The sequence below is a fragment of the Gallinula chloropus genome (genome assembly GCF_964237585.1).
Source record: "Gallinula chloropus genome assembly, chromosome: 1".
Taxonomy (NCBI): Eukaryota; Metazoa; Chordata; class Aves; order Gruiformes; family Rallidae; genus Gallinula; species Gallinula chloropus.
The window spans coordinates 14,170,526-14,189,428 of NC_140085.1; the positions used below are offsets into that span (position 1 = coordinate 14,170,526).

Here is an 18,903-nt window from a genome sequence, read left to right on the forward strand (position 1 = left end):
GGTGAGTTAACAGTTTGTCAGAGACAATCCGGAGCTTTTAAGGGACAAAAGGCACAGATAGTTTGTTTATATTGGAGAAAATAGAGGAACTTTTCTTTGCAAAGCAAAATATTAGAGTGTAGTGAAACACAGAAAAGCAACTGTAATGCAAAAAAGTGAATGTCAAAAAAGCCCATATTCACACCCAAAACCTGCCCCCACAAATCACCCTGCACTTGCTAAATGTTTTGCCTGTCACCCTCCCCTGCAACACTGCTCTGAGATGTCCTTTCTTCTTCCTAAGCCCACGCACAGCACCTGCCTTCCTCGGGAGAGTTCCTTCCCCTCCCTTCTGGGAGTCCAGACCCGAAATCCTGCTGACACAACACACACCAACCAACATGCTGACACAACACCTTCCCTTCACAGCCGCTCTCCCATCCCACCTCTTCTCAGTTTTCCCACCATTCCCAAGAGCTGCATATAGCACAGTAAAAACCACTGAAGCACATTCAAATAAACACTGTAATTCCTATGGACCACAGGAGAAACGAGCATTCTTTTATAATTAATCTTCTCCACTTTGCACAACATTGTTCTATTGACCTATTTTCTACCGCCAGCTCCAGCAGTCAAAGTTAAAGCAGCAGAGACTAAACTTTATACCCATTAACTTAAAAACTGTGTTTCAAGGGCTTCTGTTTGCACCATCAGAACTCTTGTGTCTCCTGGCTCACAGAGGGCAACTGAACTGATGTTATGGACTGTGGGGACATAGTTCTCCATCAATGTGAGAAAAAGAAAAGGTATAGTGTGGTTACTGGTGGCTACAGTGAAGTTACTCTTACCTGATATTTTTCTGAGATAACAATTACACCATTTGTTTTACTAAAATTCTTCATAATTTATGCTTTTGTAAATGAAATTGCAGTCTTGGTCCCACAAGGAGCGAAGAGTGGGAGGACAAGCTACTGAAATCCACAGCCTTGCAGCTAGAGTTTTGCTTAGTCATCAGAAATTAAGTAGACTTTTGCTCTGCATGTTGTCTCAACAGACTGAAAACAGGCTACAGCAAATCATCTGTGTCAAAGTCATCTAGATAATGCAGAAAGGTGGACTGAGACGTTGTCAGGATGTCACATATAAACAGCATTTTTTCTTCCCCAGTTGTATAACTCTGCATATACACCTATGCACAAAACACCTTTCCTAATAATATTTAGGATTGATTATTAATATTATCCTAATAATATTTCCTACTATTATTTAGGCTGAGAGGGTTGGGTTTGACCAGCTTGGAGAAGCTAAGGCTCTGGGGAGACCTTTTGGTGGCCTTCCAATATCTGAAAGGTGCCTATAAGAAAGCTGGGGAAGAACTGTTCATGACAGCATGTAGCAATAGGATGAGGGGTTACGGTTTTAAACTCGAAAAGGGGGGAATTAAATTGGATATTAGCAAAATATTCTTCACTCTGACGGTAGTAGATCACTGGAACAGGTCACCCAGAGAGGTAGTGGAGGCCCCATCCCTGGAGATACTCAAAGTCAGGCTTGATGGGGCTCTGAGCATCCTAATCTAGTGAAGATGTCCCTGCTTACTGCAGGGGGGTTGGTCTACATGACCTCTAGAGGTCCCTTCCAACATTACACATTCTGTGATTCTATGATTATTTAATACAATGTTGATTCTGCTCTCTTAGAAAAATCCATCTCCTACACTGGCTCTTTTCAAAGAGCCAATAAAAGATTTTAAAATCCTCAATCTTAATCCTTTCTCCTTTCATGTAAACCAGTTTGTTTAAAAACAAGGCATAATTCAACACAATCTTCTTGTTACTATGGTGTTAGCAGCCAAGTGTTCATATCAAAATATAAAAGATTTTATTGAACCTTTTATGCTGCCGAAGTAGAAACTTTTAACACCGTAAATTATGGCTCTTGCTTACACTAAAAGTGGTGCTAAAATGCAAAAGTCATCAAAGTTGTGTTTTTTCATGCACCTGAAGCTGCTGGTTATTGGAGTTGCATTTTAACTCAGGAGTCATTCTCTTCCTTACATCATAAATTAATGAGATTGGGATTAATCAAAACCAGTGACAGTTCTGCAATTAGCTTTAGTGACCATAATTTTAGATCCCCATCTTTTACTGTGTATGAAAAGTGAGTACTGAAAAGTCAACAATTAAAACAAGTTTTTAAAGAGCCAGGTTAACACCACCTGCTCAGCCAGAAAGCATGAAAATGATTAAAAAGCTGTAACAAACCTAATTTTCTCCAGCTGAGTCCAATCTGCAGAACTGTTCTTACTGTAGGACACGGTGATGCTGGGATCTGAGTAACTAAAGCGACATGAACCTGATCCTGGGAAAAGCAATAAAATGAGAAGTGTTACGACACAATGAAGCAATAAATGATCCTCCAATAACCACAGTGCCTGATGGTGCCTTTGTCACATCATCACTTCTCCGATTTTAGAGCACTTTGATTGATGATGAAATTTCCTGTGATCTGTTGCTGGAGGTAAACACAAAATAATGCATGCTTTATGAGTCAGAAATAAAGTAGAAATGATAAATCACAGCAGTGCTGTGTAATCTCTGCAAATTTCCCAGGGGACGCCAAGTAAATTACTTAACACCCCCCACTGCAGGAAAAAAAGCACCATATAATGTTTAAACAAAACCTTCTTATTAGGGAATAATCCACATAGCAGAATTCACGGGGAAAACAGTAAAAGACTGTTTTTCATATTACTATGTAGAAAAATAAATAAACCCAGAAACCAAAAATATAGTAAGTGATAGGAAAATACATACAGAGTTATTGTATACATTTTGAAGACCAGATGTGCTTTAGGAATTTAAAAGAATAACGTTACAACATCAGTTGTTTTAAGGATGCCTGAAGAGAATTAAATTAAGAAATCATACAATACACTCACTATAATTAATAATAAACATTTGATGCTGATCTGGGAATCTCAGAACACTTTACAAAAATGAACTAATTAAGCCTTATAGCACCCCTGCAAGGTAGGGTAATATATTTACTTTTGATTTATAAAAGGATGCCTTGTGGGTGTTGTCACAAAAGATGAGCTCAACAATTAATAAAGGGGACAGTCAAAATTAGAAAAACTAGGAGTAAAAAAAATCAACCTAGAAAACATGGTAAACAACCTGAGTGATAATTAAATAGACAAAAAATATTATTTTTCTTCAGACACCAGATAATTAATCCAACTCAGAAAATTCAACACTTAATCAAACAGGCAAATCCTAACCTGTAGTCCAAAGATCAAAATTTCTACTTCCTAATGTGAGATTCAAAGAAGCAGACGTTGGCTACCTTCCATATTTAAGAGCAGCAGCTCAAGGGAACAGCACCTCTGATGGCACCAGGGTACTGCTGAGTGAGTGCTACAGCTTTGTTCACAGGAGGAATATCTAGTAAGAGTGCTGCAAGTAGTATGTTTATGTGTCCTTCAGGTATGTTTTGTCAAACTGAAAATTGTGTATATATATTTGTATATATCTATAAGTGTAACATATATACACCCAGATGTGGAAACTGCTGACCATAAAGTACAATCATTTTCCAGCTTGGGGAATGTTTTTGTAATGAAATAAATGGCCTGATTAAAAAGGTGTTAACCACTTGAACAAGAGAACAGCTTACACATTTTAATGGGAACATATGTCATTAAGTACACTGCTTGCAGCCCCAGCTCCTTTGAGACCGTTCAAATTTGCAGCGCTCAGCTCTACAGATCTGCTTTTCTACCCAGAGATACACATCATATGCCACTGCAGGGGGAAAAATGCCCCAAAACATGGGACAAAATCCTGGCTCTGTTATTTTGCCTGGAAATGACCCGCCAAGTTGTCTTATTCTGTCTTTTGCTGATGTTAAACTGCAAATAGAGGCACAGTTACTTCTGAGCCGCTCCAGCTGCGTGCGGTACGTTCAGCTGGTCTGACACGTATTCTTGCTGTAACGAGGCACAGAATAATTAATATTGCAAAGGCAGCAGGACTTTGAATTATCAACCATGTACTCAAAATGACTACAAAGCAACTGTCTGGTTATATTTTACTGACAAGGCATTTTATTTCTATCATATTAAAACCAAATGATGTCAGGAAAAGCCTTTACATTTCACATTTGCCCATCTGGTGAGATGGTCTACTTTACTGAGTGGCATCTGCTGTCGGTTTCTACTTCTCTGGCATTTCGGAGTTCCAACCCTTAATCACAGTCATTCATTTTATTTCAGGGGACTTCAGCTCAAAAATCAATGAGTTTCAGCCAGTTTAACCACTCTGGCTACCCAGAGGCTGTGAGGCAAAACAGCAACATACTGAGTTTTCTGTTAGACAGAAATCAAAGGAACATAAACAGTAAAAAACCTCAGCATTGTAGGTTTTATAACACATGCCATTTCAGTTATTGCTACAATCAACTTCTGGTACAGGACTTTTAAACAAAACCAATTCCAAATATGTTGCTAAAAAAGGGAGAAGGCCAAGTTTGCTGTCCATACTGTAAAGATGGTAGGAAATGAGGGTTCCCTGCCAGTACAATCAAAATGAAAAATGTGGTCTATTAAATCCAAACACCTTCAAACTGTGCAACGAAGATCAACAACGAAGATTGCTTAAAAGAAATGTGGCCACTGAAAAAGGGCTTTGCAAGAAAGGTGTGGTGTTTCACTTGTGTTACTGGAAAGGGAGCAATGGAGACAGAATGAAAGGAAAAGAGATGAGTGCCAGGTTATTATTTTAATAAGTAGAACAGGTTGTATTAAAATTATAAATAGTTTGGGAATTTAAGTAGCAGTTACTGGCTGTGATGAGAAATGTGTCTTTATATTCTTAAGTCAAAATCAGACTACTTATGATTTAAGTATCTAATTTTGTAAAACTTGAACTAATAATGAATAATAAAAAAAATCATCCATTTTAAAAAGGTCCTGGCATTAGTCTTTGCCATTTGAACCATCTTTTTAAATATATAAGAAGTGCGTGGATCTGGTGCTTTACAAAACCAATACTTGCCCTTGTTTACATTAGGCATTTTTCCCAAGGAAGTGGAGGAAGGCAGGCATGGAACTGCATTCCAGAACAGGGTTTACTGGGATAGTATTGAAAGTCCCTGACAGTTTTCAATATTACTTTTCCTTAATTACTATTATGTAATACTATTACTCCATATTAGTAGTATTCCAATAATCCTAAACTAGGATTATTAAAATTATTTTGTAGAAATCTGCAGTTTGGTTGTTAGCCTCCACCTTGACTGGCAAAGCTATACTCCAACTTCATGAACAAATAAATGATCAATATTCAAGTAGTAACATAGCGGGATCAGGCTAATTCACCCGGGGAAGGGAGGTGTCCTTCACTCTGCTTCCAGAGACAGTAATAAACAGTTTGTCAGCTCTGAGCAGAGCAGCAGGGGCAGGATGTCATGCTGTAAATCTTCATACCCTCCTGTCCTCTAAAGAAAAAGTTGTACAAGATGACATAAAAACCTTTTGAATGAGATTAGAATAGGCTTGTTTTAAATCAAGAATGCCTGGGTTTTGAATTAGCCATGAAAATGGGTAATAAAACATGCACCATGATTACCATAAAAAAGTCTGCATTAGTAAGTTACTGTGTTAGAGAAAAATGCCATTTCTTTCTTAAGCCAATTCCATCACTGCAAACCTGATGCCCTGGTGAGGTTATTGCTAGCAAAATCTGACTGAGAGCTAGCACTATATTTTCAGTGGTTCACGAACCACCCTATCCGACCAAGAACAGACAATTTTTTTCTTTATACATGTATAGGCAAGCTTATCCTTAGGTTTTAGGAACAAAGTATTTTTCCCCTTTGGAGTTATTTCACTCTTCTTGATAGGCTTCTAGCCGAAGTTCATGGACTTCCAAAACTTTTGGAAAAAAGCTAAAATAGAGGCAACAGTCATGGATTTAATTTTAAACCATACATTTGAAACTCAGACAGCAATTTTGTCTGTTACCAAAAACTGAGCACCTTCTGTTATGAAGCCAAACTATTTTCATATACTGAATATTCTGAAACACTAATTTATTTGGCTTGTGCTTTATAGGCTTGGATTTTGCCCCCAGGCAAATTTCAATAAAATAAAATTTGCTCCAAGTTGAATCCAGACACCAATGCTAATAGGGAAGGGGTTTGACTGGCAGAGCATGGGGATGCTAAACAGCTCATCTCTGCTGTTTTGTTAATTCTAACTAAACCAAATAGGAAAGAATAGAAAAGGGAAATCAAACTATATTTGCTTGTTTCAGAGAATTGGTAACCCATAGCCAGGACCTGAATTGCACTGACCACTTGCAACATCTCCCACTAAGATGGTCGTGACTTTTTTTTTCGTCATTTTTTCTAGGTCTCATTAAACTGATTTTGATTTCCTTCAGTGTCACCTTATTTTTTAAAATACCGTGTAGGCAGAAATACTAAGAGCAGAGTATTTCCAGAGAGATGTTATGAAGGCACTTTGCCTCAGGTGTTTGTAGCCAAGTATTCAGTTATTTGTATCCAGGCTGACAATGCCAAGCAAAATTAATTCTCACTATGGCTTTACTTCCAACTGTGTCAGATTTACAGAAACCCGAGTCATATGGCTGTTGGTCTCTAAGATTTCTTAACAACGTTGATTAGAAGCTGGTGTTTTGCTGAGATAAAACTGGGTGCCATCTGCAAGGGAAGCAATATTTTGCTCCTTATAGCCTGTGACGTCCTCTGCCTCTTGACAACCTCTTGATGGCTCCTGCAAGTGCTTCTGTGGATAAGCAGATGAGATATCTAATGCTGGCTTTAAGGAGAAGGAATCTAATGTGGAGCTGTGCAAGAAAAATTCACAGAAAAAAAATTGTGCAAGGGGTTGAATTGTGTCCCAACAAACAAAAGAGAGCTCAAAACAATCGCGTTTATCTAAGGCTTGAGGATTGCTTTTATTCATTTTGCTAATGCGATGAATAATGATTAGTGTTTGCTAAGGATTATGATTTGCTGATATCGCTTGAGTTAAGCCAAACTGGATAGTATAAATTACTAGTGGTCAAATTTGGCTGGCTTGCTAATAGTTTTTTTCCAAATTAATGAACCAAACAGTCTGGTATAATGAATGCTCTGCAGATTCTAATTTTTTTAGATGCATCTTTACAATGGCTTCTAATCAAGAACTGGATAATTTCTACCATGTTAAAAGATGGAGTAGTTTGTGCTGGATATACCAGAAGCACTGGTAAAAACTGAGGAACTCACTCTTCATCCCATTCTGCCCCTGAAAACTTCCTCAAGAGAAGGCAGCAGGAGTGTTTTAATTTTCCCTTGAAGTGACAAATTTTAGTTTAGTTACAAGGGTGATTTAAAGTTATGATATATTTTAGATCTTTAGACTTCTTTTTAAAGTGTCTTTGTTCAGAGTATGAATATATATTTTAAGTATAAAATAAATATTTTCAAATAAAAAATGGTAATAATTATATTCTATTTTGTAATTTTAATCTACTGTTCCATGGAAATTATTAAGTATTTTTGTTGCTGCCAGTTTTTTTCTCCCTTGTGAGAAGAGGATTTTGACTATCTGTGCCCCTGTGTGTATTCTGATAAACAAACTGAAATAAATACCTAACAGTAGAAACCAAAAATGTCAGTAGTGTTTGCTTTTGGTAAAAATCAGAGGAGTCTAGATTTAGTGAGAATTACTAATTTTGAACTGTGAAGTCCCAGCTATTTGTTTTCATCAGATTTCAGAGAGTGGCTGACTTTAGTTCCACTGGCAGCTTTAGGCTGTTGTTTCATTTTGGAAATGCTGGGTAGTAACATCTGAATAAGAAGAAAGGGTTGAAAAAACATGCTAAAAGTCTCCACCATAAAACTGTAAAAGATGAGAATAATAATTAGTAAATACATATGACAAAAATTAATGAGAAGGACTTCAGAAATGAAGTCCTAAGGATTAATCGGAGTGCGCTGTCCTCACCCAGAGGGTGGTCCTAGTTGGACCATGGGGGGAACACTGGCACAGGTGACCTCCCACAGTCCCTTCCCACCCACCTCCTTCCAGGATTCCCAATAACAGCCAGTGTACTTTTTATGAATTAATACAGATAATTTCCTTTAGATGAGAATTAAAGTCTGAGGAAATACTTATCTGGCACAACTTCCTCTTAGTCTATTTATATCCAGAGATATGATGTGCTTCCTGCACGCACGCAGATTTGTTCTAATGAACAAGATCAGACCACAGTTCATATTGCTTTTTGTGCTGAGAACATTCAGGGGAGAAAAATAAGCCAGGCAGAAAACTATGCTTCTTTTATGCTGGTTTCCAATTTATTCTGATATAAAGATGCTCAGCTATTTATAGTGTCTCTTTCTGAGATACAGCCGGTAGGTATGTGCTTGGGTGATGTGTCTGTTGCCAAATAGATAATTAAATGATGCTTCTAAATTTAACCACATTCTTAAGTGCACTAACATTGTGCAGAGTACCTTGCTGAAGGGAAAGTGAGTGAACTTGTTAAGAGATGGATGTAATGGACACCCACTAATAACAGCTACTGAAACAAATAATATCATTAACTCCACAGAAATACTCTTACAACGGTTCTTGAATCTGCCCAAGTAATGAGCCCTGTGTTCAGTAAACATTGTACACTCACATTGTATGCTTCAACATTATTGTCATTAAGTACTTAACGTCAGATTATGTGGAGATATTCTGAGAGTGACCTTTCAATGAAGCTGAGTAAATTTTAAATTATGGCATCTCAAAGTGGTTCAGTAGTACAGTGATATGTATCACAAAATAGAAAGATGTTTTATTTTCTCTGTTTAGCAGCCTGGGTCAGCTGCAAAGGCCAATAATCAAGAAAATGAGCACCATAAGGTGCTCCTAAGGGTATTAAAATACTGCAGGAAAGTAAATGATGTTTTATTTAGATCTCTAGTGCCAGTGCATCCTAGAGAGACAGTACAGAAAACACACACTGGTATAAAGAACTACTGTGCTAAAGGTGGTATCTCAAACATAAAGATTTGAAATTGGTTTCCTTGTTTGCTCTAGTGAAATTTCCCATCACCAAGAAAATCTGGGAAATATTTTTTTCTCAAGCCAAGTCCTGAACTGAGGTGTTTTTCTTTTCTGATTGCTTGTCTTTAACTTCATACGTGCGTAGATAACAATTGGTTTGGTAAAAGCCTTTTTTTTACAATTCCCTATGGGCTTTTCTGTTTTTATCTGCTTTTGCTTTCATGGAAACCCCCTCCCTCCCCCACTGGAGAGAGACCCAGGAGCATTTTGTTGAGCTGGGGTCTTCTCTGTTTCCCTCCCAGGGAACTACAGATGCTTTGTTGTTTGAGTTAATTCAAAAATGGACAATTTTAATCATAAAAAATTGTTATCCTCATACAATGATATAAGCAGGATTAAGATGAAAGTCATTCTGTAATCCATCATTTATTATTTGCAGCAACCAATTCTGTAATGGCCTGCGTTGGACCGTGAGGTGGTGGCTCAGCCACCTGCCCTGGCTCTGAATCCTGAGGCTCTCTTTATATTTTCTGTTTTCCTCTGAATAGTAAATCTGCAGTGCTCACATTTTAATTCCTAACAGTGTCAGAGAAGCCCTGGTACGGAAGTAATAAAGCCAGTATTTCACTGTAACCTTGGGCTAGCCAAAACAGCACAAATCATTTTGCTATAAGGCCATTAAAATGTCTTTCAAATAGGGCATTAACTTTAAACCCAGGTTTCAATCTAGGTATTATCTAGGGAGCCCATCTTGTACAACTCAGCAAAATCAATAACCACCCCCTAACATTTCCATGTGCTATGTGAAGCGTGCTAGATGATGTTACTTACCTGTCTTTTTCACATTAGACGTAGTTTATAACCTGTGCGTCTACACAAAGGACTTCTCTGCCAAGAAGGTGAAACTAGTGGGTTTCATGTCAGGCAATAGTAAATGGCATTGTGGGTGGTGAGTCAGAAACTGGAATATTGTGTTTACTAGGTGGAAAATGGGAAATGAAGCAAGCAGAAGAAATGCAGAATAGTGAATGACACCAATTTTTGGCATTTAATTATATCAAATTACCAAGCTTTTCCAAACTTTTAGGAAAGAAAGTGGAGCAAAAAACCACTTCTGTTCAGATGTACTCAGTGCAGTGTTTTCATTGCTTAGAAGGGACTAGATCTGCATATAGCAAGAATTAAGCAAAATTTCATGATCTTCATTTCTTATGGACATTAAAGCTTTGAATTTCCCATTGTATAAGCTGGTTTTATGCATTATTTAAGATCAGTTCAGAGAGGGTTCTAACACAATTTTATTAGCCAGTTTCCTGCAATTAAATCCTTTAGAACTTGATGCCAGAACAAAACTGCTCCACATTTGCCTAATGCAAGATCATCTATCTGTCCTGTGGCTACCAGGCTAGAAGAGCTGGCCAGCCTCCTCTTTGTTGGTACCACTATCAGCATGACCGTATGGATGTGCCATGCATGCACAGCAAACCTTGTGCTTCCTGAAAGACTCTGGAGCAGGAGAAATTTGGGGGACTGAGTGAAATCATCCATGCAGGTGACTAAACTGAAGGATGTGGCTCAGCATAGCCAGAACATTTGGCACCACAGTTTCTTCCATGAGTTCCTTTTGTATCCAGCTAACAAGATAGTGAGGGATTTAAAAGATCAAATACTCTCCCATGAATTCAGAAGGGGGTTATTTTTCACTTTGGTATTTCTCTAGAGACTTGAGTGAATTTTCATAGCAATTCTGAGGGTAATTGCTCATCTCTGTCCATTTCTGCTGAGGGCAAGCCCAGTGCTACCTCATGAAATGTCTATTACAGCATTTGTCAGTCATCTGATAGCTTCTGCTAATTGCAAAACTGGAAATTCAGAGAAAACGATCAGCCACAGTTCCTTTCAGCCAAAGCTAAGGACTATGTAACAAAACATGTTTGGATGCATGAATTTCTATCAAGTGGTCTGAATCCAAGCAGAGGATAAATAGACGACGTAAAAGCAGTACCGTCAATGTAACAGCTGCCACCAGAAATGAATTAAAGCTTGATAAAAATATAAAAGATAAGTGTCTTCAGACTGTTACATGGGGCCAAGCGCAGTCACTGCTGTTTACGTGGCTGAGCCAAGCAGAGTTGGGACGTTTCTGGCAGGAAGGAGAAGGAATTGTCATCCCCTACAGATGTTCTGTGGAGCCCTCCAGATTCTACCCTAGGGGACAGCCTATTTCCTCCATAGAAATACATGTAGGTCAGGGAATGAGCTGCACTCTTTATATTTTGGTTTTCTATGTGCGGGGTTATAGGGAAGTGAATGTGATTTCTGACGCAAAGAAGCTTGGCACTAAGGACTAACCCAAAGGGCATATTCGACTATCAGTTGTAGTAGTATTGTTATTGTTAAAAATATTTTCAATTATTATCAATAATAACAATCATAATCTGTAATTTGAATATGCATCAGGGCAAAGAAGAAGTATCTATGCCATCAACTGTATTTTATAATTCAATTCTGCAAGACTCACACTGTGAACAGACTCAAAGTGCCACTACAATTATTATTACTACAGGTGATAAACACTATCTGTGCCCTGTCTTCAACAAATATTGGAGACCCTTAGCCAATGGATTTACTGAGTAAAACAGCTCTCATGTAGACCCTAGAGACCTTGGTAGTTCAGGAAGAGTAATTGAGGCTGCTGGGTTAATGATTCACTAACTTGATGTCTTAGGGCGAGGCAGGGCATGACATGAAAACCCTTTTGGAACCATTATGTCAAAGATCTGCATCCAAATCAATGACCCTTACTCATACACTAATCAAAAGCAATCAATAGCATATTTTAAATAGTTTTCTCCACTACACTTAAAGAGGACTGTGAAATCAGCCAGATTTAAAAATAGACTGTAAATAAGCTGAGCACATGGAAGCTGTTAATGTGTATGTTGTGCATGCAGCTCTTTAAAAAAATGACAGTGTGAATATAAAGTCATCACAGGTAATACAATTATTCTTCAGGTAAGTACAGATGATTGTCTGATGGATTTAAAATCCTCAAGAAATTTGAAGTGAAGACAGGGATTGTTACTCAAACAGAAAATTACAGCTTACAAGAGTGGAAAGTGTGTTGAATAAGACTGGAGAAATTATTTGGTTTGTTACTGATTTTAGTGCTTTTACAAGAAGATTGTGAAGTAAATATTTATGTATGTAAAAGCAGAAAGTTCAGCTTCATATTTTCTTTTGGGGAAGATAGAAAATACGGACAAAGGAGGTAACAGTGAAAGGAGATCACCCAAATAATGTCGCTGTATCCCTGAATTAGTGGGGTTTTGTCCTTACCAAAAAGTTCTCAATAGTTTAATACCAATAATAATCTTTCTTCAGTAATATTTCAATTATAATAAAAACAATAGATAGAGAAATTTATCCTTGCTATAGGGTATTTTGGGTTCGTGTGGCAAGGTTTTTGTAGCTGGGGGGCTACAGGGGTGGCCTCTCCAAGAAGCTGTTAGATGTTTCTCCAATGTCTGACAGAGCCAATACCAGCCAGCTTCAAGATGGAACCACCACAGGCCAAGGCTGAGCCCATCAGTGGCAGAGAGTAGTGGACAGAACAGCTAGAAGAGTGACAGGACAGCTTTAGTGGCCACCTGCCCCCCAGCCAAGGTCAATCCACCACACAGGGTTCTATTTGAAAGCTATTAAGGGAGACTGGTAAGCTGCAGGTAGCTATTGCTTGTGATTGTAATAGATTAGGTTTATCCATATGTAACCCTGTAAGGTTTATCCCTGTTAAATATTGTAAGATAAATAATCAATCAACATAGCTGGCTGATGGATGTTTAGACAAAATAAGCTGGAACAATGAAAGGGGCAATAGCAACACATGGCAGAGAAGTGACTGAACAATGTGAAAAGCTACCCCAGAAGCAGCAGGAGAAATGGGCCATTCTTACCCTATGGGTAAGGTACAAATGCTTCTGGTTCCTCACCAATGTACAAACCATAACATGAGTGACCTATCTTTTTAATAATGCCTAATGGGATTTTCCTGGGAGGACAAACAGAGTCCATCTGGCAAAATCACAAAGCACTCTCACAGATTAAAGCCTGCTCCTAAAACCCCACACTGAAACTGCATTTCTAATGACTACTGATGTGCTAGATCCATGTTTTGCTTCATGTCACCTTTTTTTCCCTAGGACTAGCATGGACTAACCATATGATCTATGCAGCAATAATACCTAAGGAATTTCCAGTGTAAGGCTCTTGGTTGTCCAGGCACTGAAGATGACCTTTGCATCTTCAAGTCTTTTATGTTAAAAGAGAATAATGCTCTCAGAAACCTGCACCTTCACCAGATCAGTAGTACTCTCAGTGTCCACCAGAACTTTAGGGACAGGGTTTTACTATTTTATTTATTGTAGACAGAGTGATTCTGCACCATATTGAGTTTCTTCTGAAATGTTTAACTTGTGACAGCTAACATACACTTTAACTTTTTCAGGTAAGTCATGGTCTTGTCACTGTAAATCATATGAAGTATAGAAACTGTGGCAAATCCTGGACAACATGCAGCTGTCACAGACCTTCTGTACATCTTTTTGTTCATGCTGGGAATTCTGGCATGATCACCACTAAGCTAACAGAAAGGTGTTTCAGAAGGCTGAATTAAGCATAAAACAAAAAAAAATGATTATATTTAACTTTTCTTAATATGGCATGGGCATGAATGCTGATGGATTTAAAGCTTTACCTCACAGTTCTTGATTTCTAAATAAGATTATACATACTTTTCCAGTTTCCTTTTTACATTAGTTGTCCTTTAAGTTCACTGTAGTCCTTTGTAGGATAATTAAATGATACTTATGAATACTAGTAATTCCATCACAAAGTCTCAATGACTAAGAAAACAAATAATCCCTGCCAAATTGTGCTGTTCTTGTGTATCAAGCAGCAGTGTACAGACTGATAACAGTCACCTGCTGAGAGATTTCATTCTTCAGGATTCATGCAAATTACTTTTTTGTTTTAGTATCATTCTAAGTGGCACCTTTTGAATTTAATTTCAAATTCTCTCTTGTATGAAACCAAAGCCAATGCTAACATGGGAAGTAACCACAGGTCAGCTAAAGTCAGCTAGGGAAAGATGGTTTATGATTAGAATAATTATTATTTTTAAATTACAAATTACATATTTACGTAGAACAGTAGCTTCAGGGTTGACTGAAAGTAGGGATTCATGATTGATCCAAAATAAAATCTGCCAGATTTGGGAACCCAACTTTCCCAAAAGTTCTGTATCATGGTTTTGTGGAAGGGAGAGTCCAAAATGAAGATTTTTCTCTAAATAAAGCAGAACCAATTTTGCTAGGTCTTTGTATGCAAGACTGATGCCTTCATCTTTAAAAAATGAAACTAGTGCCAAATGCTTGAATTGCTTTAAGATGTATTCTGTTTTAGAAGGCATTTCTTAACTTAAAAGGAAGCCATTACCCCCAAGTCAATTTTGGTTCAATGTAAAATAGTAGGGAGTTTAGATGTTTTTAGAAAATGGTGGGGGGGGAAGGGAAAAACAGAGAATTGTTAACTTGCGTAATGACATTGTGATTGCTCTCATAATGACAGTCAGCTTTTATATCATTATCACAAATGTCTTTGTGATAATGTTATAAGTTGAAGGGAAAGCAAATTACAAATATTTTGTATTTATCCAGCACATGATACTTTTGAAGTCATCCTGTTCTCAGTATAGTGTTCAAGAGTTTCACACAATAAAGCTGAAGTGTGACCTTTTCTTGTTAAGTTATTCCCATTTTCAAATACTACTTAACAGTCAAAAGTGATCTAAATACTAAGATGGGAGGAGAGACCCATGGAACAAAGTTTTTCAAGGTAATGTAATATTTTCCTGTAACAATTTTCATGTTGCGACACACCGCTGTGAGGAGCACCTGCCCCCGTGGCCAGGCTGAGTGTTAGTACTCATTACAGCACTTTCAGCTTCGGCTTGGTGTTTGTCTCAGAGGCACCAAGGAGGAAGGAAGGATGGAAAGACCCTGCCAATATTGAATGCTCCATGCAGAGCATGCACAGCCCACAGCCACCACAGCCACAGGAGCATACGCTTGAAGAGGACACGCAAGGAATACCACATGATCAGAACCACTTACACACCTCACACCTTGGCTTTGCTCCCTTAATGCCTTTCCTTTTCTCCTTATGGGATTTCGTGGGTCTCTTTCTTCCTGTGTTTAGTTGCAAATCTGTCAGTACCGAGTCACCTTCCATCATAGTGGCCTACGTAAATGACAGATCACGTTCATCCCTGGAGAAGACCAGGAATGCAGCTAAAGGCAAAAGCCTGAGCTTTGGAGTGAGAAACAGAGAATATTTAAAGTAATGAATCAGACTAACACTGTGTGGCAGCTGGGTTTGGAGGCTTTTGTGCAATAACCTGCAATCGCAAACTGTTGAATTAGATGTTGTGGCCTTTGAGAGCCCAAAGGCATTGCTTTAAATATCTCAATTAACAGTCTCTCTGAACATTAAGGAAACTGCTAGACTTTGTCTTTCACATGTCAGGGTTTAGTCTTAGAGAAATGTAGTTGTGGATGATTAAGACATCTGAAGTTTTCTGCACACTTGGGCAGAGAGTGCACAAATGTAAATAGCACCCCATCCCTGGATCGAAAGTCAGTGCCACCGGCTCCAGGTGGCTCTGAGTGAATGCTGCATGGCAGACAAGTTGCTCTCACTCAGAAAGGATACTGCCCTTTAATGTTATCTTGTGTGCTGAATAGGCCTTACTAATTACCTTTTCATCCTAATTAAGCCTTCATCTTCAGTGTCCCTTTTCAACCCCATTGCCCTTTAAAGGATGAGACTACCAAATAGGTGATACATGAAGGAAACTACTCAGAATATCAACTAATGAAAAATTCACTAGGGTATTACCCTTCCTGACCACGCAATTTAAAAAGATCTGGGATTTACAGTGAAATAAGGACTTTTTTTTTTTTCTTAATTTCCCAGTGCTCATCTGCTTATATACCTGCAAATACAGAGTTCCATCTTATAATTGGCAGTGAGAGAAATTAAAGGGTATGCACTTTAATGTGGCCAAAGCTAGGTGATGAATTTCATATAAAGATACCCCCAAAAGAGTACAGCTTAAGCTATTCCACGATCGATAGAAAGTGTTAAACATTCTTTAAAAAAAGGCAATTCCCTTGGATGAATCCCTAAATAGGGTTATGATTAAAGCGGACATTTGGGAATAAGTTGGAAACTGGCAAATGCCTAGTTTAGATTTATGATTCGAAAGCCAAGTACTGCTGAGCTCAGCAGCAGTCCCCTGGCTCTTGCCGGTTTTTATCAGTTACAAAACCAATCTGTGCTGTATTTCAGTCCTCACATAAGCACATGGGGAAATGTGATACGTTTTGAACTTCAGGATGAATTTTGATTTACTCAGCCATGCATCCACCCCTCTCCTGCTCCATCATGTTGGAGATTTTACTGGTTCCTACTGGTACAGATTAAGGTATTCTTGCCATGTATTCATGACAAGCCGCTTGAATAGGGTATTTCCTATTCAACCTGTTCTTGACCTTCCTCAGATGATAAGAATAAAGGCTACTAGTGACATCTTAAGTTTAATTTTTAAACTTCTGTGAGCCTGACACAGGTTACCTGCAGCAGACACCAGCCACCGAGGTGTGACAGCAAATGTTTACCTACTAACCCATTCAGTTTCCACTGCTGTTAACCACTCCAGGTCACTGTAAGAATAGTCAATAGAAGATTTTTGTAGCTGTTCCTAAAAACCAAAATTCCTCTATCATCACACACTTGCAGCACTATAAAAGTCACCTATCCTTGGGCACAGCCAAGGGTAGGAGGGCTTCTGCAGGCGAGTGACACATCCTAGCAGATCAAGTGAGCTGCTCCTCTTTAACTGGCTGAATGATACCGCAGGGTTGCTCCAGGCTGGTTTGCATTGGACATGCCCAATATTTATGCAATGATTCAATGAAGGGATGGATACATTTTTCTGGCTTTTTAAAAACAGTAATTCAAAATAAAAGCATCGATACCAATCCTTAGAACTATTAACATTGCAGGCAATTGCATGGTGACGAATAATGATGACCTCAAATAGTCAAATGAAATTAACAACTTCAGGCTGAGGCTTCCAGGATTTTGATTTCCAATCTGTTAAAAAAAAATCAAGCTGCTTGCCAGGGTACCTGATAACTCTTATTTCCAGATGAGATTTCCAGAGTTTAATCACACCTCTGCTGACATACTTTTGGAGAATTGCTTTTTTAAAAATAGGAGTATGATTTGGAAACATATATCCAGGGGTCCACAGAGGAATCAGGCTACATTTTCTGCTTTCTGTTTTACTGAAACATTAGTATCATAAAAACATTTTTCCTTCGTATTTTGAACATTGGGATATGAGTTAAAAAATTGTGCTCCAAATTTGCCCTCAGCCCAAGCCACTTCTGCCATAATTTATAACCACAACCACACAGTGAAAATGGGCAATAACTTAAAGCTAGGTAATACAGCATATAACCATGCTGTTGACAATAGGAACTTAATAACATTTAGTTTTGGTCTGCTCTACCTGTTCTGTTGGACAGATGTGTTAAAAAACAGCACTAACCAGTCATAATGTGGAATATATCAAGGGTTTAATTATTTTGAAAATTTCATTTTTTAGAAACAGTAATGACACTTCAATGAAAGAACAAGAGATTATGATGATATCTGTCAGGTTATAAAATAAGTGGAAAACCCCCCACAAGCCCAAACATGACTATGCCTCCCATCATTAGAGTATCTACTGGAGTTTCTCCCTTCCAAACTTTACATTAGGAGTTCCAGATTAGGAGATGAATAAATGGGCTGCGTTTTTTAAAATATTTTTTTAATCCCTTATGTTGAGTGGAACATTGACCAGAAGGCTAAACCTGAACTTGAGGGCCATTTTCCTTTGCAGCAATGACTTTTTTACACTGTCTTGGCTGAAAGAGTGAGCTAAACTTACCCAGGGAAAATTGAAGGACCGATGCAGTAGTTGTATTAAGGCCAGTGGTGGTCTACAGGAAGAAAAGCAAACAGTGGAGAGGTTCTGTTAGCCCAGTAAAACAACATATTCATCGCTTGGTTTTTTTTGAGAGCATGGAAACTCTCTGGATACCTGTATCTCCAGTGCATAAAACTATTCAATGCTAACTCTTTCAGGTTGAGTGCTCATGGTCATTTATGTCATGTCATTTTGATTATTGATATCTCATCATATGTCAAACCTGGATTTTTTTTCTTTTGCTGTATTAATGTATATAAACGGAACACTTTTATGGGAAACACTGGTGCTTGACCAGAGTTTAAAAAGTAAACCATGTGTTCTATGGTCATCTAAGTACAAATCTATGTATACAGAATAGTTTTTACACAGCATGTAACAAGAACCAAAAATTATCATGAATAAATAAAAAAATAACATTAAGTAAACCTCAAATTAAAAATTGAAATATTAGGAGGAAATAACAAAACCTGTTTCAACAGTAAATAAAAAACCCAAAACCCTGGTGATATTGCATAATATAAGCAATGAAATTTTGTTACAGTATCGACACACTGCTGACATCCAACCAAGACCTAGTAACAGGTAGAAAACACTGGGCAGCTCTCTCTGTATTAGGCACCCCACCCTCCTTTGATGCCTTTCTTTCTTCCTTCTTTCAATGCTCCCATATTTCAGTAGTTCAAATTAGGACTGTTTCCCTGAAAATGCTATAAGACAAAAAGCACTAGAGTGTTGTGAAGGATATCTATTT

General features: G+C 38.1%; 1 protein-coding gene across 1 annotated transcript in view; it reads right to left on the minus strand.

Moving 5' to 3' along the window:
• Positions 1–18,903, minus strand: part of RELN (reelin) — a gene marked incomplete at its 5' end in the record, with an annotated part of 289,955 nt that overhangs the window by 131,818 nt on the left and 139,234 nt on the right. Inside the window, 2 exons of the mRNA XM_084269735.1 lie at positions 2,244–2,340; positions 18,111–18,162. Of these exons, the coding sequence (XP_084125861.1) occupies positions 2,244–2,340; positions 18,111–18,162 (149 nt within the window). The remainder of the gene's footprint in view (positions 1–2,243; positions 2,341–18,110; positions 18,163–18,903) is intronic.